The sequence below is a fragment of the Schistocerca nitens genome, chromosome 1, assembly GCF_023898315.1.
Source record: "Schistocerca nitens isolate TAMUIC-IGC-003100 chromosome 1, iqSchNite1.1, whole genome shotgun sequence".
Lineage (NCBI taxonomy): Eukaryota > Metazoa > Arthropoda > Insecta > Orthoptera > Acrididae > Schistocerca > Schistocerca nitens.
In genome coordinates this window covers 606,487,039-606,507,831 of record NC_064614.1, presented here as the reverse complement: position 1 = coordinate 606,507,831, position 20,793 = coordinate 606,487,039, and the positions used below count along the sequence as shown (strand labels likewise).

Sequence of the window (20,793 nt, the reverse complement as noted above, 5' to 3'; positions counted from 1 at the left end):
AGAGAGAGAGAGAGAGAGAGAGAGAGAGAGAGAGAGAGATTGGGTACTCACTGCAAGGAATGATAACTTGGAATAATCTGCTGAGTCACATTCTGTCAATAAAATAAATTAGAAACAGTATTTCATGCATATCTTCATCAGCCATGTATTGTGGTTAGCCACACGTAAGATAAATCAGAGCATCTTGAAATAGCTAGCATAAGCAAAGAAAACGTGCAGTTCGTTAACTAAACAACCTCTAGTTTTTAGCTCATACTTTCCCACCACTTCTTCCTATGCCACATCATCACCAACAGTGATAGAAAACAAGTATTAAAGAAAATTGTCTGAAAGATGGAAATAAACGAGACAGGCACAGGTAGTTGTGAAAAAAAGCCAAAGTTGCATCAAAGACACGAGGGGTTGGGGTAGTAGATGTTTTTTGTCTTTAACTCTTGGTATTTAGAAAGTTGATTATGTTATGTGTAAGCTTTTTCATGGATGCCAGCATTAACTATGTTATATGCAGTACAGTTGTATTTTGGGTGTATGTTAAATACTCTTCCATAATCAGAAATGAGGCAGTAAAATAATTAACATAATGAATCGACACTTGTTTTAGGAAAATACTTATGCAGAGTTATATGTTATGTTTTTTGTTTATTTTTTTAGCTGATATCACTGCAGATGAACTTTTCAACATGTTTTTTGGCACTGGATTCCCTAGTCAGAATGTGTACATGAGGAGAGGTGGGAGATGGCAACGTGCCACAGAAGCCCAGACTCAAAACAGAGAGGTAAGATAATCATGTCTTATGAGTTTGTGAAGGATGTGCTTTTGTGACAGTGTAACATGCATGTTGCACTATGAGCAAATCTCATGATTTGTTAGATTCTGAATGTCTCTTATGAATCTTTTTCCTTCATCTAAACAATGTTTAGCCAATCAGCATAATCTCTGCCAGTAGCTGTAACTCGGAACAAATTCCAAACTTGCCAAATCAATGTTACTAGAAAAAGACACACTTGTAAAAAATTGGCTCTTAATGAGTGGGCAACATACAATAACGCAGTTAGTTCTCTGGTTGCTCATTATTTTGCAGATTTTGGGTCTTTTTAACTTAGAGTGTTGTTACATATACTGGTCAATTTATGCAGAGAGGGCATTACATGTTCATTTACAATTGTGTAATACCACAAAATCATTACAAACAGAACTTGATAATACACACAAACTGAAGGAAAATAAGCTTTAGCATTACAGCATTAACGATCTGTACTAACAGAACCACAGTTATAACTCTGCCACACAAGTTGAAACCCCCTATTTCCTTTTGTGTGGCATAATGATGATGTGACCTCAGCAGTACTTAAGCACAGATTGCTTGCGTGTCTTGTATATTACTACTTTGTTTATCTTAACTTCATGTTGAGTTAAGAAAAGCGATAAGTGCTTTGTAGTTAAAGACAAACTGCCTTGTCGTTATTAATCTCTGTTCTAGAGTACTTCAGTAATCTATACATCTAAGCAGTTTTACACTCGCTCTGCCTGCTTTCCAAGTGACCTGAGGGATTTGAAATTACTGTGTCCATATTTCAAAATAATTTCCATTTACATGTTTTAACACTTCTGCAGTTTTGAATTTCCTGAATTTTAAATGCTGTGTCTAGGAGAAACTGTGCAATATAAGTAGCAAAACATGAATTTTATGGGAGAGACCAAAAACTGTTTGTAATGTGTTGAAAGTTTCACAGCAGTGCAATATTTGAAGCACTGAAATGCAGTTCTAGATCCTATGAAAACTTCAACAAAGAAAACGATTTACCTGAAGACCTAATTATGCCCAGTATGCAATACACTTTTGACAAACACTACGTAACTAACGTAATCTGTCGCAAATACCGAGACCATATTTGAAGCACACGTTATGTTATAATACTCCTGATACTGTTTCTGTGGGTGGTGGTGGTGTTGTCATCGTCGTCGTCAACCCCTCCACCCCCTCCCCCTCCAAGGAAAAAGTTGCGTACTAATTATCACTCATTCATGACAATAATTTGAGATCACATGTTCTAAGAAAGTCTTTCAGTAAAAACAAAGGCAACACTGCTGAGACAGCAACCCCCAAGAAAAGATTTATTGCTAAGGGATGCTGTCACAATAAGCACGAATGTTCTTACAGAGAACAGCTATAATTATATGAAACTACCCTGTCTGCATTTCTTAATACCTTCAAAGAATTTATCTAGGCTGCCTTTGGATCTTTTACCATTCTTCATTGACTATGTGCTTGTAAAGAATCGCATCCAGATGGTTCTGTATCTTTTTCGTGTTCATGACAGTTGACTAATTTTGAGAGTTCTTCCAGGGCTAATTGAGTCATAGAGCCACAAACTTTATTGTGCATAGTTTGTGAAAAAGAGTAGGGGACGGACTTAATAAATTCGTGACCTTTTTTTCACTTCTTTAGACATCATGCCGTATTGGAGGAAGTGCAAATTCGCATTGTTTAAGATTGCACGCAGTCTAGTTGTGGACAGTGTCAGATTCCAATCTGAGTGGCCTGTCTTCAGACACTTGTGCACAATCACGTATTAACCTCTGATTCCATCTGAGTGGGCTTTCTTCAAACACTTCTGCACAATCAGTTACTAATCTTCAAAGAGAATTTGCTAATATTACATTCCAGTTCTCATATATGCAGCTGTCAGAATAGAAAATGATGTGCACCTCTATTGTTCTGGAAAGGGTATCCACTGTACATGAGATAAAACTTGTTGTAACCAATTAACGTAGTCTATTGAAGCAGTCACCCAATGAATTACTCCTTAGATTGTACATTGCACATTTGTGAACAGCCAATTTTGTTTTACTACTAACTGCCTTTGCTTGTAATTGTGAAGCCAATTTTGTGGCCTGTAAGTCCATTTTGTGGCATGAGCACAGCTTCCACTGGTTATCTTTATCATCTTTTTTTTGCAGTCTTACCTTCTTTTTCCATTCTGTGTGCTGCTTCCAGAAACCTTCACTCAAGTTCCCAAACCTGTAAATGCAACAAAAGATGCGTTGCTGTTTGTTAGGTGCAGTAAGCTGAGATGAGATTCTCTGATAGTAAAGTTCTGCTCTGACTTATGGATGAAACATTTTCAGCGTTTCATTTTTCTTTGTAGAGCATGTAAAGGTGTAGTATAGGTTGTCTAGTAGACGTAACAATCGGCTTCGAGGATGATTTCCTGGTGTAATGCCATGGCAGTTTTGGAAGGCTGCCCAAGACATTTTGCCTGCAGGTTTTCTCATGATTTTTATTCATTTGTCTTGACATTTCTGAATCAGATGTCATCCCCTGTGGGCATAGTCCACATCAATTCAGGCAGGCTAGGAAAAAATCTTACCTTCATAGTCTCGGATGTTACTGAATTTACGAGGGCAGTTCAATAAGTAATGCAACACATTTTTTCTCTCGGCCAATTTTGGTTGAAAAAACCGGAAATTTCTTGTGGAATATTTTCAAACATTCCCGCTTCGTCTCGTATAGTTTCATTGACTAACGACAGGTGGCAGCGCTGTACGGAGCTGTTAAAATGGCATCTGTAACGGATGTGCGTTGCAAACAACGGGCAGTGATCGAGTTTCTTTTGGCGGAAAACCAAGGCATCTCAGATATTCAAAGGCGCTTGCAGAATGTCTACGGCGATCTGGCAGTGGACAAAAGCATGGTGAGTTGTTGGGCAAAGCGTGTGTCATCATCGCCGCAAGGTCAAGCAAGACTGTCTGATCTCCCGCGTGCGGGCCGGCCGTGCACAGCTGTGACTCCTGCAATGGCGGAGCGTGCGAACACACTCGTTCGAGATGATCGACGGATCACCATCAAACAACTCAGTGCTCAACTTGCCATCTCTGTTGGTAGTGCTGTCACAATTGTTCACCAGTTGGGATATTCAAAGGTTTGTTCCCGCTGGGTCCCTCGTTGTCTAACCGAACACCATAAAGAGCAAAGGAGAACCATCTGTGCGGAATTGCTTGCTCGTCATGTGGCTGAGGGTGACAATTTCTTGTCAAAGATTGTTACAGGCGATGAAACATGGGTTCATCACTTCGAACCTGAAACAAAACGGCAATCAATGGAGTGGCGCCACACCCACTTCCCTACCAAGAAAAAGTTTAAAGCCATACCCTCAGCCGGTAAAGTCATGGTTACAGTCTTCTGGAACGCTGAAGGGGTTATTCTGTTCGATGTCCTTCCCCATGGTCAAACGATCAACTCTGAAGTGTATTGTGCTACTCTTCAGAAATTGAAGAAACGACTTCAGCGTGTTCGTAGGCACAAAAATCAGAACGAACTTCTCTTTCTTCATGACAACGCAAGACCTCACACAAGTCTTCGCACCCGAGAGGAGCTCACAAAACTTCAGTGGACTGTTCTTCCTCATGCACCCTACAGCCCCGATCTCGCACCGTCGGATTTCCATATGTTTGTCCCAATGAAGGATGCAATCCGTGGGACGCACTACGCGGATGATGATGAAGAAGTTATTGATGCAGTACGACGTTGGCTCCGACATCGACCAGTGGAATGGTACCGTGCAGGCATACAGGCCCTCATTTCAAGGTGGCGTAAGGCCGTAGCATTGAATGGAGATTACGTTGAAAAATAGTGTTGTGTAGCTAAAAGATTGGGGAATAACCTGGTGTATTTCAATGCTGAATAAAACAACCCCTGTTTCAGAAAAAAAATGTGTTGCATTACTTATTGAACTACCCTCGTAGCATACGAGGTGTGGCTAGAAAAAAACCGGACTAGTACTGGTGAAACAATAAAACGAATGCAATAAGGCTGAAAGTCGCGTGGCCTGTCACGTGACTCTCGCTCCGCCTACTGCTCGAGTTTCATCTGTCTCCTGCACTCAGTCTGCCCGTGGCGTCTGTTTTAAGTAGTTGACGTTTTGTCTGTGCGTCGGAAAATGTTGAGTGTACAGAAAGAACAGCGTGTTAACATCAAATTTTGTTTCAAACTAGGAAAATCTGCAAGTGAAACGTTTGTAATGTTACAACAAGTGCACGGCGATGATTGTTTATCGCGAACACAAGTGTTTGAGTGGTTTAAACGATTTAAAGATGGCCGCGAAGACACCAGTGATGACACTCACACTGGCAGACCATTGTCAGCAAAAACTGATGCAAACATTGAAAAACTCGGTAAACTTGTTCGACAAGATCGCCGTTTAACAATCAGAGCAGTGTCTGAGTTAACAGGAGTTGACAAGGAAAGTGTATACCTGTCCTTTTTTCCCACTAAGGTAAGTCTTTCCGCTCCCGGGATTGGAATGACTCCTTACCCTCTCCCTTAAAACCCACATCCTTTCGTCTGTCCCTCTCCTTCCCTCTTTCCTGATGAAGCAACCGTTTGTTGCGAAAGCTTGAATTTTGTGTGTATGTTTGTGTTTGTTTCTGTGTCTATCAACATGCCAGCACTTTCGTTCGGTAAGTCACATCATCTTTGTTTTTAGATATATTTTTCCCACGTGGAATGTTTCCCTCTATTATGTAAAAAACAAAGATATATTGTTTGTAGATATATTTTTCCCACGTGGAATGTTTCCCTCTATTTTATATTTTAAATATGTCTGCTTGCGTCTGTATATGTGTGGATGGATATGTGTGTCTGTGTGCGCGCGCGCGAGTGTATACCCGTCCTTTTTTCCCCCTAAGGTAAGTCTTTCCGCTCCCGGGATTGGAATGACTCCTTACCCTCTCCCTTAAAACCCACATCCTTTCGTCTTTCCCTCTCCTTCCCTCTTTCCTGATGAGGCAACAGTTTGTTGCGAAAGCTTGAATTTTGTGTGTTTGTTTGTGTGTCTATCGACCTGCCAGCGCTTTCGTTTGGTAAGTCACATCATATTTGTTTTTGGATATACGGTAAAAGATAATTGCTTTATGGTTACAAACAAATCCTCTATTTTGACTTATCTGTCAAAGTTCTTTTACTGTAGCATTCTGAACTTTTTTATACTTTATGGATTTTTTTCTTCAAAAATGCTAATCCATAAAATTTTGGTTTTTTTCTGTTAATTAGTTCCAGAAATATAGTTCTACATTCCCTGAAAAGGAGAGCTTCCACTTTTAGGTTGAACAGGTTTTATAAAAAATTGAAATTTTTGCCATACATAAAACCTGTTTTATTACCACATAATCATATAACAGGCTCATAAAAATCAAAACCTAGCCTTATTTAACTTAATTTTAGTTTTGAAAGATGAGTGAGAGACTCAGTTTTCAAGTATTTTAAATGGTTCTAAAATGCATGTGAAAGGTCCAAAGACTCAAAGGTTTCAATTTATACATCTGTACATTCTGTTTTACATTGAAATTAGCAAGTCAATGAACTAAAAATGTGTTCCACTACTTCAGTATCTTCGTTTGATATAGAGTGATGCCTTCCTGTTAAACTGATAGGAACTGGAGCACTTAAAATCTTCAGAACATTGTGAACAGGAACTGAGCACTGATTGCATTGTTGCTGTCCTTCAGCTGGAAACCCATATCCAACAGCTGGTCCATGTGGTAGCATAATGTTCACTAAAATTTTATTTAACTCATAACTGATGTCTATAACCTCTGCAATCCACCAGTCACAGTCATCCCCCTTCTCAGGTTGTGAATCTGAATATTATTCTGCTGTTTCTGAGGTGTTGGCCGAACGAACGAAATTTCTTCTTTCTTGCTCTTTAAAGTGCGCGCAGTTTGAGCTTGCCCATCATTTTGAGTTCAAAACTGTGTCTTCTGAATTCCTTTCATAGGAGTACTTTGTTTTGACCATTCTTCTTTTTCTGCTCACAGGCCCCTGTGGGCCCGGGGGTAAGAATAGGCCCGAGGTATTCCTGCCTGCCGTAAGAGATGACTAAAAGGAGTCTCACACCTTTTTGCCTTTATGTGATGGTCCCCTGCAGGCCTTGACCTGCATTTTTCAAAATTTTCCTGAAGAGCAAGCCAATTGGGGAAGGGGTGCCTTACATGGTGCATCAGGTCCAGGGTCCATCGTGCATTGAGATCTTTAGCCCCCATTCTCATCGTGGCATTGCAGTCCTACGCATCCTCCATCTCTTGAGCGAGGAAACCTACCTGGGTGCATTTCCCTCCTCCCACTATGCAATGTCATTTTCTATGCTGACAAGGACCATGGAATTCTTTGCACCTCATATTCAGCACAGTAGCCTGTCTGTTGTGGTGGGGCCGCCATGTACCCTGTTGGCTGTAGCCCGCTGACAACACAGGGATTGCTTTGCTTTTGCCTGCACCATTAACTCCCCACATATGCCATGGAGTAGATGCCCATCTCCCTGGGGCATCGGGACTCCCAGCAATGGCCATCCTGCCAGGTGGCCCTTGCTGAGGCTGGGTGGTGGCCATGGGGAGGGCCCCTTATCGGAGTGGGTGGCATCAGGGCGGATTACATGCCATGAAGCGTAGTACGCCGTCTCTTGCTGGTGGTCCACTGCCAGCAGTCTCTAAACAGGCAAAGTCTAACTTCAATGCTAAAAAAAATGACCCCAGATTGTTCCCCTCCCTCGCCACACCATGGGAGGAATGCCAGGCTAAGGATGGCAGTGAAGCTTATTCGCTCCGGTACTCGTATGTACGAGAGTTTATGGGGCATCTTTCATGTCCATGAAGCCTCAGTTTTTTGTGGAGAATTTGGAGGACAAGTTTGGGAAGGTGGAGGGCTTGTCCAAAATGCGCTCTGGTTCAATCTTGATTAAAACAGCATCCTCTGCCCAGTCAGGAGCATTTTCCCGGTAGTGCAGTCCCCTGACCTCCGCGGCTATAAGGGATACTACAGAAACCGTAGCGACTGCAATCAAGTGTCAGGTGGTGTTTGTGTTTATCCTGCTGCCCAAGAAACTTCTGATGATGAACTGGTCCCATGTGCATTGTTATCGGTTGCTTCTGGAATCCGTGAAATGACTTTATTGGTAAAGAAAGGAAAAATGCCTGCTTTTCTGAAACCAGATATTACATTTGATTTGGACGTGATAGCTATATTTTCAAAGTTATTTTCAGCAACCTAGGAAATTTGGATTCTGGCACCACTCCTGTATTCTTCCTTTTTCTCCAAGCAAGTTTTAAAGGTCTAAAAAAAAAGGCCACATAAAGTGGCTGACACAGATGAGTAGAATTAGGTGGTTGAATCACAGATTTAATGACCTGTTCCTGGCACACTTTAATAACATTATTTGACAGATGACTCTAGAGATTGTCTCCTATAATCACTTTAGGTCCCTCTAATTGCCAGGCATAAGGCAAGACAATTTGAACAAACCATGATTCAAACATTGCTAGGTCAAACCAACCACTTTGATTCCTATTATAACCTGAACCAGTTATGCCCCCTTCAGTCCAAGTATAGTAGAGGTGTTTTGCCCTATAAATTATTTATGGCGGGAGGATTGAGCCGTCGGCAGCTGCTCCTATCATCACACTGATACTTGACTTAGAACTATCCACTGTCCTTTCAGGATGTCTTGTGCCTCGGTTCACTATTACTGTCACTTGTCCAAGATTGTCACAAAAGTTTGTCTTGTCGTAGTTTATAATGTTGGAGGGAGGGACACCACTCAAGGTCACTTCAAGGTTTTTAAAATAATCAGTCACTGTTTCTCGGGTAACTCCTGCCTTTTCCTCTTCATATTTTCACTTACTCTTACCATTAGTTCTTTATTGCTTTTCAGAAAATATTACCCAACTCGTGCCCAGTTCAAATGTCACTAAGTCTTTGTCTTTCTTTCTTTCTTTCTTCCTTCCTTCCTTCCTCCTTCTTCTTCTTCTTCTCCCCCCCCCCTCCCCCAATCCTCCTGCTCTATTGGGATATGCCTGTACAATGTACTTAATATCATTATTCCTCAAAGGAAACCCCAATTTCACACAACACAATAATCCTTTGACCAGGCTCTTTTCCTCACTATTGGTTAACGCTGGTTGGCCACCTATTTTGTATTTGTACCTTTCCTTGAGTTTGTCATTTAATGTGGTATACAGAACTGCCTATTGCTCTGAAGCTTTCAAGATGCTTAATTTTCCTGATGTGTTTAGAAGAAATTCTGGTTTGTAGTTAGATTTCTGTGTTGGTCCCAGAACCTTTTGGTATACTCACATGATCGGATTCACCCTACAAAAACGCAATTTTGTAATTAGGCCTGCTTAGTGACTAAGCAGTATTAGCAATGAACAAAAAAAACGAAACTGTGTCAGTGAAGACGTTCATATGCAAGCAATAATATTGCAGCTTACCAGTTACACTTTGGAAATAGCATGCGCCAGCAGAAGTTTTCGCACTGTTGTGTAGGCTACAAAAGAATTATACACCTACTGACAATGCGATTTGCTGGTTGCACGCACTCCAACATGCCATTGTTGTAATAGGTTAGTCAAGGATTCACAACAATGATCAGCTGCAGTGTAATTGTTAAAATGCCATGCTAAGTTATCCAAATGTGGAAGAACCTGTAAATGATTGGATTGACACCACCTGATCAGATTCATCTCATTTTACGGTACATAATTAAGTTTGTACAGAACCCTTAGACTGAGAGTCCTATTGTCCCTTGTCCAATTTTTTCTGTGTGTTCGATTTGCGTGTTATTTCTCAGCTAAATTTTATTTGAAAAGATTTAAAAATTAGTAATGGCAGGTGTGTCGATAGTCATTAATGCTAAAGGACAAAAGAATTGAAAATGAACAAAAATTCATTTACGGTATTGTTTCTTCAACAGTAATGTAATTTGAATGTCTTGTCTTAAGAACAATAATTTTGTAATTAATAGTTTTGTTGCATTTCTTGATTTATTAATATTTTGTGCAACTTTTTTTTCAGCAAGCAAATGGCTATACTGTATTCCTGCAGATGCTCCCAATACTTCTTCTCATTGTTCTTTCTATGATGAGTAGTTTTTTCATATCGGACCCTATTTACAGTCTACATGCAAATTCGTAAGTAATGAATTTTCAAAACATACTCATTCAATATATTAAAATGCAAAGGTTAGCACTGTATATCATTACAGAATGTTTTGTAAACAGAGACAGACAATTGCTGAAAATGGTTTTACTACAGTATGGGTAGCCAGATAACTTGTGTGGAAGTTGAGAGAGAGAGAGAGGAGGGGGAGGGGCAAAAATAGAGCTATGAGGGCAGGGCACAGGTTGCACTTGGATAGCTCAGTTGGTAGTACATTTGCCTGTTAATGGCAGATCCCAGGTTAGAGTCCCAGTCCAGTGCACAAATTTAATGTGCCAGAAAGGTTCAACTTGACACACATTCTGCTGCAGAGTGTACATTGATTTAGAAATGTTATTGTAATGTTGTAAATGACTATCATGGATGTTTGCTTAAAATGGCAAGCAGTGATAAAATCCCTTATTGTGGGCAACCCGTCTGATTGGGTTGCAATAAAGCTGGTTTGGGAATCTTGAGGCTTTTCTATCTGAGATAGAAATATTGCCCATAGAGTGCAATAGTTCCCAACAATACCTCATCAGTGACACGAGTTTCGACAATTTCCAGAGAACAATGAATTATGTTCTTTGTTGTTCACAGGTAAAATAAGTATTTTGTCAGTTGCTGAAAGCGTGCACTTTGTACAAGAGTTTTTGCACTACAGATATCTTGAGTTTTGACATTAAGCAATAAAAACTGCAAAACTTGATAACTGCCAGTATTGTAAATTTATTTGAGATTGAAGTTTTTACTGTACTTTTTGACATTGACAAAATTTTGGTTGTTCATGTTTGCACTCGAAACAGACCTGTTTCTTGTGGTAAAATTGTTCTCTATTAAAAATTTCTTTTCACCTATATTTATTTTCACAATTCTTGATGTATTTTTTGTTCAGATTGAAAAAAAAAAGTTTGTGATGCTGGACACAAAACAGTAGTGTGGCCACAAAGAAAGAGTTTAAGTGTCCACATTCAAGTAAACAACAAACATAGATACAGTACAATAAGCAGTAGAACACAATCTGAGGACAGGCACCTACTGCACTGTCCTTACACACAGGAGAGCTCTGGTGGATGGTGCAGCAGGTACCGTGCCATGTGCACAAGTCGCTGGCAGTCCCTGGTGGTGAAACGAGGCCTAATGTTGGAGGCGATGTGCTACTTTGCCGGTCAATGAAATGATAGGATTAAACAACAAAGCCAAGATTTTGCGGCCCATGATGAGGTGGAACTTAGTCCCATAAAAGAATACATGAAACTTTTTGAGAATGTAGATGGTGGCAAGCTTTTCTTTTCCAACTTGGGAGTAATAGAGTTGAGCATTTTTTGATGCGTAAACTATTGGATGTTTGGAACCATCCTGATAGCGATGTGCAAGAATGGTCCTGAGGCTATACTGAGAGGTGTCTGTAGCCAAGACCATGTGGTGGCCAGGATGGAAGGCAGCCAGATAAGTAGAACAGAATTTACATTTAAAGTGACAAATGTACGCTTGCAGGTCTGCATCCACCAAAAAGGAACAACCTTGTAGAGCAATCTGTGAAGAGGATGGGCTAATGTGGCTCCACCTGAAACGAATTTTTGACAGTAGGCAATTTTACCTAAAAATGGATTCTTTTGACATTGGAAGGGTGAGACAGTGGTGGCATGATTATGTAAAGGCTTTACACCATACCGTAAAACCTCAGACTCCAAATACATGATGGATGGTTGGAAAAAGTGTGACTTGACCAAGTTGCACTTCAACCCTGCAGTATGTAAGACCGTGAACAAGGAGCATAAGTTGCTTCAATGCATTTCCATTGATGAACCCGTCATGATGATGTCAACGAAATACACTCCTGGAAATTGAAATAAGAACACCGTGAATTCATTGTCCCAGGAAGGGGAAACTTTATTGACACATTCCTGGGGTCAGATACATCACATGATCACACTGACAGAACCACAGGCACATAGACACAGGCAACAGAGCATGCACAATGTCGGCACTAGTACAGTGTATATCCACCTTTCGCAGCAATGCAGGCTGCTATTCTCCCATGGAGACGGTCGTAGAGATGCTGGATGTAGTCCTGTGGAACGGCTTGCCATGCCATTTCCACCTGGCACCTCAGGTGGACCAGCGTTCGTGCTGGACGTGCAGACCGCGTGAGACGACGCTTCATCCAGTCCCAAACATGCTCAATGGGGGACAGATCCGGAGATCTTGCTGGCCAGGGTAGTTGACTTACACCTTCTAGAGCACGTTGGGTGGCACGGGATACATGCGGACGTGCATTGTCCTGTTGGAACAGCAAGTTCCCTTGCCGGTCTAGGAATGGTAGAACGATGGGTTCGATGACGGTTTGGATGTACCGTGCACTATTCAGTGTCCCCTCGACGATCACCAGTGGTGTACGGCCAGTGTAGGAGATCGCTCCCCACACCATGATGCCGGGTGTTGGCCCTGTGTGCCTCGGTCGTATGCAGTCCTGATTGTGGCGCTCACCTGCACGGCGCCAAACACGCATACGACCATCATTGGCACCAAGGCAGAAGCGACTCTCATCGCTGAAGACGACACGTCTCCATTCGTCCCTCCATTCACGCCTGTCGCGACACCACTGGAGGCGGGCTGCACGATGTTGGGGCGTGAGCGGAAGACGGCCTAACGGTGTGCGGGACCGTAGCCCAGCTTCATGGAGACGGTTGCGAATGGTCCTCGCCGATACCCCAGGAGCAACAGTGTCCCTAATTTGCTGGGAAGTGGCGGTGCGGTCCCCTACGGCACTGCGTAGGATCCTACGGTCTCGGCGTGCATCCGTGCGTCGCTGCGGTCCGGTCCCAGGTCGACGGGCACGTGCACCTTCCGCCGACCACTGGCGACAACATCGATGTACTGTGGAGACCTCACGCCCCACGTGTTGAGCAATTCGGCGGTACGTCCACCCGGCCTCCCGCATGCCCACTATACGCCCTCGCTCAAAGTCCGTCAACTGCACATACGGTTCACGTCCACGCTGTCGCGGCATGCTACCAGTGTTAAAGACTGCGATGGAGCTCCGTATGCCACGGCAAACTGGCTGACACTGACGGCGGCGGTGCACAAATGCTGCGCAGCTAGCGCCATTCGACGGCCAACACCGCGGTTCCTGGTGTGTCTGCTGTGCCGTGCGTGTGATCATTGCTTGTACGGCCCTCTCGCAGTGTCTGGAGCAAGTATGGTGGGTCTGACACACCGGTGTCAATGTGTTCTTTTTTCCATTTCCAGGAGTGTAGTTGATACAGCCCAGAAATTGTGTCAGTGGCTAAACTGGACTTTGAAACAACTGGACTATGTAAAAATCGGGTCTTTGTACGGGCGCGGATGACCGCACAGTTGAGCGCCCCATAACCCAAATATCATCATGAGCCCAGAACGGACAGTGTCAGTTGTTCCAGAAAACGCTGAAATATTGCAGGGGTGCTAGCCAGACCAAATGGTTGGTGCTGATATTGGTATAACCTGAAAGGTGTGTTAATCACAAGGAGCCTTTTTGAATCCTCACCCAATGGAACCATCCAATTTTTGAGACACTCTGGCCCCTACCAAGTTTGGCCAGTGACTCATCCTGACAGAGCAAAGGGTAGATGTCAATGATAGACTGAGTGTTAACAGAAATTTTAGTTGCTGCAGATGCAAAGCTTACCATTCTGTTCTTTAGCAGCCACGAGGGGCAATAAACCACTCATTGGATGTAATAGGATGTATCACCCCCAACTATGTCAGCTTGTCCAATTCTGATTTCACTTGATTGTGCAAAGACACTGGAATAAGGTGTGTAAATTGCTGTTGTGTTGTAGGTTTAATTAGTGGCACAACTTAACCTATTGAAAAGAGATGAGAACTATGTACATAGACCTGATCGGAAATAAGGTGCACTGCATCTGCAGTGGGAAAACCAAAAGGACTCGAAGCATACAGACCAAATAAATAGTCAACCTCAGCATCATCTACTACCAGAAAAGTCAAGAAATGAACCACAGATTTGTACACAGTGGATGCCATAAATTGCCCCAAAACTGGGATATGCTGCTTGTTGGTACAAAAAAGGTCGTGTAACTGGAGACGTGCTGGAGATCCCAAGTCCGCATAAGTTTGTGAGTTCAGCAATGTTACACCTACAGCTGTGTAGTCTGAGCACATTGCCTATCACTTGCACTTCAATAAACAGTTTGTTATTATTTGTCAGCACTGGAGACAGATTTAACATCCATGTGTCTGTCTGCAGGAGAGGGCTGGGAATGACACAGACACTGTATGTCTCTTTTTTCCTACAGTTGTTGCAAGTCGCCCAGCACTTGGGTCCCTATCATGTTTCACAAAACAGTATGAGCCAGATGGGAGAGCTGAGCACGTCATGTCCAGTGCAGCATGGAGGCTGCATTCATAGGCTGCTATGTTCTCCTACCCTGAGAACTGATGCCTGACTACTAGCAAGAGGAGCCACTGCGGTGACGTCACGCCAGGCCTCAAATTGATCACCAGCAGCACAAGATATCTCGAAAGATTGAGGAGTATTTGACACTTCAGCCAAAGATGGATTCTCACACTTCAATGCATGTTGATGCACCTCCTTATCATGAGCCAACTGAATGGTGTCACGGACCATAGTATCAGTATAGGAATCATGATGAGCATCAGTGACAAACTGACATTTGTGACTGGGACCATGGCATTTGACTGCCAAAGCCCGGTAGGACTTGGGGTGCTGTTTATAACAATGATTTAACGTGACACATACTGTAGTGGGACACATCGCGTATGGTGATAGTTGGACAACAATTTACACATTTCATCAAGCACAGATTCCTGGAGTTTGGGTAACTGGTACAACAACTAGTAAATCTGAGGGGAAATCCAGTAAAGGATCAAAGCATAACACATGGTAACATTAGTGACACCAAAAGAGAGGAAGTATTGCCAAAGCCTTTCCTCATAAGTCTCTCAGGCTTTGGCCACGATGTCATAAATGGGAAAAGGTGGCAGGTACACTGACAGCATAGAAGACTGTCAGTGTGGCCAACAAATTTATAAAACAACTGTAAGAGCTTGCTGCTGCTTATTGAGAGATTTGAGCACTGCCTCCATGGACATAACTAGTGGAACAGCCAAATAGACCAAGCATGTGGAAGTGAACACTCATTGCCAGTTGTGTCTTAATGATAGACACAAACAATAGTGCGGTCACAAAGACCAAGAGTTTATTTACCCACATTCAAGTAAACAACAAACATGAACAGTGAAATAAGCAATAGAACACAATCTGAAGATGGGGAGCTGCCGCACTCTCCTTCTTTAGAAAAGAGCTGTGGTAGATGACACGGTGGATGCCATGCTTTGTGCACAAGTCATGGTTTCCCTCTAGTGGCTGGCCCATGCAGATGCCGTTGGCGGAGTACTTGAGTGTAGTGCTCCAAACGCTTTGTGCCACATCCCATATCCAGGTATGATGTACAGGGTTATAGCCGTTGGTGTAAAGTGAGGTGTTGCTTGTTGGCTCAAAAACTTGGGTTTTCATCCTCAGTCCCTACGAGGACTATTACTGGTATGTAATTTGTACTACAGATCTAACAGACTATTCATGTCAGAAATAAAGCTACGTTTTGATTTGAAATGTGTGTAAACTGTATGCCCAACTCCTTTTTCCTCCTTTAGTTAAAATTATCCAAATGTTTTAGATCACCTTCTACAAGACCAAAGTGTACAACCCGTGGCCCTGTTTATCTAATACAAAACTTTGGTTCCAAACCAACAATTGTGCTGGTTATATATGCGGTAATATACTGTTGCGAGAGGAGTGTAATGCTAGTCATTTCAGGGTATGATGAAATGTAGTTTCAGGGTGTAATGGAGGGTTGTCGAAACCTTGGCGGGTATATATTTCAGCTTTCTCACTTGGGATGCTGTTTTATAAAGAGGAGAGTGATTTTTGTGCTGATTATTTGGGTTACTTGGTGTGATTGGTGTATTAGGAGTTTGGGATATTATGTCATAGGTGAGCTATTTGTTGTCGTAGGTGAGCTATTTGTAAACAAGATTGTGGGTTAAGTAGTGTATGTCTGTGAAGGCATGTTCAATCCCCAACCTCCCACACTCCTAATACTCAAACCTCACCAGCCAACTGCAAAGGTTCTTCCATTCACTACAACATACAATCCCCTGTATACACTTCATTTTTGCTTAAAGTTGTTGACTGATTCAGGGAATTAAGCCACAGATAGTTCGGAGAAGTGTGATTCAAGTCATTGTATGGCTATTCTGACTTAGGTTTTCTATGGTCTTCCTAAAAGATGTTTGCCAATTAGAGTGCCTTAATGAGGTCAGAACTAAATTCTGATTTTCATTCATTCATTCATTGTTTGCTAAGATTACTTATTGTTAATGCTTTCTTGGTTTCTTGGGATTGACTAATGGGAAATGATTGTTAATCCTGTGCTTCATGATCTAGATACAAGTATTAGACCAGTCATTGAAAGGAATCCACTGAAATTGTGGTTTAGCAGGGTAAATGAGATGTTATTTGGCTATCTGATTGTATTTGAATGTCAATAAACATCAGGAAATGGTTTTTCTTGTTACAATGTTGTTGGAAATACATTACAAATCATCAGATAGACTGATACAGAAGACATTCACTGATGGAGTTAAAAATGGGTCCTGCATAATGGTGCATTCATGTTACGCTAAGACAGTTAAAAACCTAACTGCAGAGAAACAAAGTGCCTTTCAGGTGGCAAAGGCTAAGTGGTAAGAAGAACAGAAAAATATTGTACCAGGAACTCTAGAACTAAGTAAATAGTTCAAATACATTTATTATTATATGACTAACCACAATGCAAGATTGATGAGAGGTTAGAAGTCTGCTATAACTATTATGCTGAGGAATAGGGCTCTACAGACAAGCACGAGACACAAGTGCTAAAGGTGACATTAATGACACATAAGTCTTCAATTCTGGCCAGATTATGGGTGTGTACTACAGGGATAAATCAGAAATATGACAGTACTCACAAATGAGTCTAAGCAGAGCATACTCTTGCATAATCCCTACCAACTTACTCTTGCCACATGGTTGCCTCTCACTGATGAGAGAATTTGGCGATCTGTTAAGGTGGGTTGAACTAATGTGTGACACTGATTTACAATAGCTCATGTTCTTTGTCATACTTTTAGCTCACGCATTGTTTACCTCATGTCATACAGGTATTTTAGCTGAAAATGCAAGTTTCATAAGTGATGATGCAGTTGAAATGTTCCTAAGTGAATATGAGCCAGAAATATAGGTGATGGTAGTCAACTATAAAAATATGAGGACAAATAAAATAATTGTATTGGGCAGTTATTTTCCATTCGCAGTAATCAAAATTTACAGTTAAATGAGTAGTGGGTATACAGGAGTGTAAATAAAGGTAAGAAACAGAACCATTGCAGGTAAGCTTCCATATATGCAAACACTTGCTAATGGGTTCCCTCAAATAATTACTTATTTTTCTGCATAAACGCAAAATACTAAAGTATTCGAAATCGGTGGTAAGTTTCTATGGGACCAAACTGCTGAGGTCATTGCTCCCTAGGCTTACACACTACTTAATCTAAGTTCAACTTACTTACACCAAGGACAACGTGCACACCGACGCCCAAAGACGACTCGAACCTCCTACGGGGTGGAGCCGATCGTATTGTGGGAAATGGCAAAGCCCCTCAGACTGCGCGGCTCCTGAAGTATGTAAACTTCATTAAAGCCCAATAGTTAGTCACAGAAATAAATTTTAATGTCTTACAGAACTGTCTCACAATCCATATGTGAAATGTCACAAATAATTCGACATCGTGACTGCATTTTGGAGCCTTGCAAACTATTTAAGTATTGGTTTACAACCAAATTCTATCAGCATAACAACAAAAAAATTATTATGTCACAGGTTGACATTCTCAGACTACTACTTGTGAAACGTTAAAAGGTGAAACTGACATGGCTGACTCCCACCCAAAAATCCATCACCTGACAAGAATTGGGCCTCACTGAGTGATAAACTGTGGGAGATCAAGAGCTTGGCAAAGCTTGGCTTTAAATACCCTCACACTGCACTAAACTCCAGTGAACCACCAAAATTTGCAGAAATTGGCCACTGTTTAAATTTATTATGATTTTAGCTATAGTTAACATGATCGGAGGAGCCAGTCATTTTTTGACCTCACAAGTTGGTCTGAGTGGCTCTTAATGACACAGTAAAAATATTAATTTTACAGACACATGCTCATTACTTTAAATGAAAGAAATGTTACTAAACAAATATAACTAAACATTCTCTCCTTAGATTTATTGCTGTTATGGACACTGGTCAATGGGTTCTCAAAAATTACATATATTTTTCCGTATTTAAATGATGTGCATCTTAATCGATGACTGAATGAATAATTGCTCAGTTAACTATTTTAAGTTTGAAAATACGATATGCTGGGGAGACGATTACGTAGGGGTACATTTCTAATTCTGCCTTTGATGGGATAGGTGATGCTCATGACCGAACTGGGGTATGTGCTGGTGGGACGATGTATGGAACAGGTCTTGCATCTGTCTATTACAGTGATATGAGTCATGAGGCAAGGGGTTGGGAGCAGGGGTTGTGTAGGGATGGCTGAGGATATTGTGTAGGTTTGATGGGTGGCAGAATACCAATGTGGGAGGGGTGGGAAGGATAGTGGGTAGGACATTCTTCATTTTAGGGCACGATGAGTAGTAGTCTAAACCCTGGTGGAGAATGTAATTCAGTTGCTCCAGTCCTGGATGGTACTGAGTCGCAAGGGAAATTCTCCTCTGTGGATGGGTGTGGGACTTGGGGAGGTGGTTGGTGACTGGGGAGATGAGGCATGGGAGATCTGTTTTTATACAAGGTCAGGAGGGTAATTACGGTCTTTGAAGGCCTCAGTGAGACCCTTGGTATATTTCGTGAGGGACCACTACTCACTACAGATGAGGCAGCCATTGGTGGTAGACTGTATGGAAGAGATTTCTTGGTATTGAGTGGGTGGCTTCTGTCAAAGTGGAGGTATTGCTGGTGGTTGGTAGGTGTGATATGGACACATTGGAGGTAAACATCGAGGAATAGAATTGCTGAAGGGTCTGAACAGCATAACAAAAAGTGAGTCCCAAAAGTGCTTCCAACATTGGAAAAAGTACTGGCACAAGTGTATTGTTTCTGATGGGGATTACTTTCAAGGGGGACAAAGGTCATGTTCTTCAATAAATGAAGATTCTTTAAGAAAAACAAAAAATCCAGTCTTTTTTGATCACAACTTGTAAAATAGAACAAAAATAAAATTCTCAGTATGACTTTTTTGTAAAATTGTAGAACGCTTTTTGATTTACTTTAACTCCATTGTACATAGATTTACATTTATTTAATTCTTTTAACAATGTGCAAACAAATCATTTTTCACTTCCAATACCATATTTGTGGCCTGATTAATATTATGTATGTTGCTCTAATTCACATACTGTACTGGACACTCATCACACTTGTTATCTTGTAGACCAACTGAAATTTCCGAACTAGATTTAAGGAACACACAAATGCATTTAGGTACATACATTGCTCACAATAAACATGCCATAGCTACTCACATCAGCAACACAGGACATGCTTTTGACAACATAGATGATAACCTAATAATACTGTATAAACTAAACAAAGGTCACAAAATTAATCTCTTTGAAGAACTGGAAATTTTTATTCACAAAAGAAAACACGGGCGGAACATACTCATTGACTAAACTGAGACAGACAGAGTGAATTGTTTTGGGAGCTTCTAAAGTGTACTGGATGGTACACTATCAATTTTGTTAATCCATGCTTTAGCGATCTGAAAATGAACTCAATTCCCAAATCACCAAACTGATTACTTATCAAACAAATATGCTGAAATATGTATTTATAGGTTTCTATTTTAATAGTGATATGTTTAAGTGAAAAGCTTTTTTAAGATTTAAAAATTTATGTACAAATTATTTTTTTATTCACAGTTTGAGCTGGTTATACTTCATGACCTGCAAAACACTGTATTTCTACAGGTGTACAATCTCTAACCTGTGTGTGTAATTGCCTATTATCTTACATAGTATGTCCAGTTCAAATGACACACTAGAGCATTGAAAGTGTTTTTTGCTGGTCAATATAGTAAATATTTAAGTAATTTGAAATCTCATTGGAAAGTTGGTTTTTCCATCCTGCAATAAAAGCTCATATTATGTTCACATTCACTGTAAAAATATAGGACATTGCTTGCTGTCCCATGGTGTAAAAATGTTAAAAAGAAGCAGGAGAGAAATGTTTTGAGAAATTCTTACAGAGATCCAGTATGACAAATTGCATAAACAACACATAAGCTTAATGGTTGATATATAAGATAGGCCTACATGGTGGGAAGACAGAAAAGGGGTAAAATGTTCACTAATTAGTGAAACATTTTGGTTTTCAATAATAAAATATGGAACAAATGCTTAACAACAGTTGTATGATATTTCTTTGCAGAAGAGACACTGTTTCCAACAAATTCAAAAATTCTAATGTGAAAAATATAAAATCCGTTATCTTGAATAGACTGGTTAATGCTGGGCATGTGCACAAATAGTTTGATCTGATGATAGTGATTAGAGCGAGATTTTTCTTGCTGGTTTTCCACAAGAAATAAAGTGTCTGACAAGAGAAGGTAGATGACAAATTTGGCCTATATATGTAGCAATATTGCCTTTTTGGAAGATGCTTATTTGATTATCACATCTAAGAAAAAACTTAGT

The 20,793-nt window shown here is 41.1% G+C and overlaps 1 protein-coding gene across 1 annotated transcript in view; it reads left to right on the top strand.

Moving 5' to 3' along the window:
• Positions 1–20,793, top strand: part of LOC126256750 (dnaJ homolog subfamily B member 12) — a 138,968-nt gene that overhangs the window by 82,710 nt on the left and 35,465 nt on the right. The window contains exons 6-7 of the mRNA XM_049955506.1: positions 652–776; positions 9,849–9,964. Coding sequence (XP_049811463.1) covers positions 652–776; positions 9,849–9,964 — 241 coding nt within the window. The remainder of the gene's footprint in view (positions 1–651; positions 777–9,848; positions 9,965–20,793) is intronic.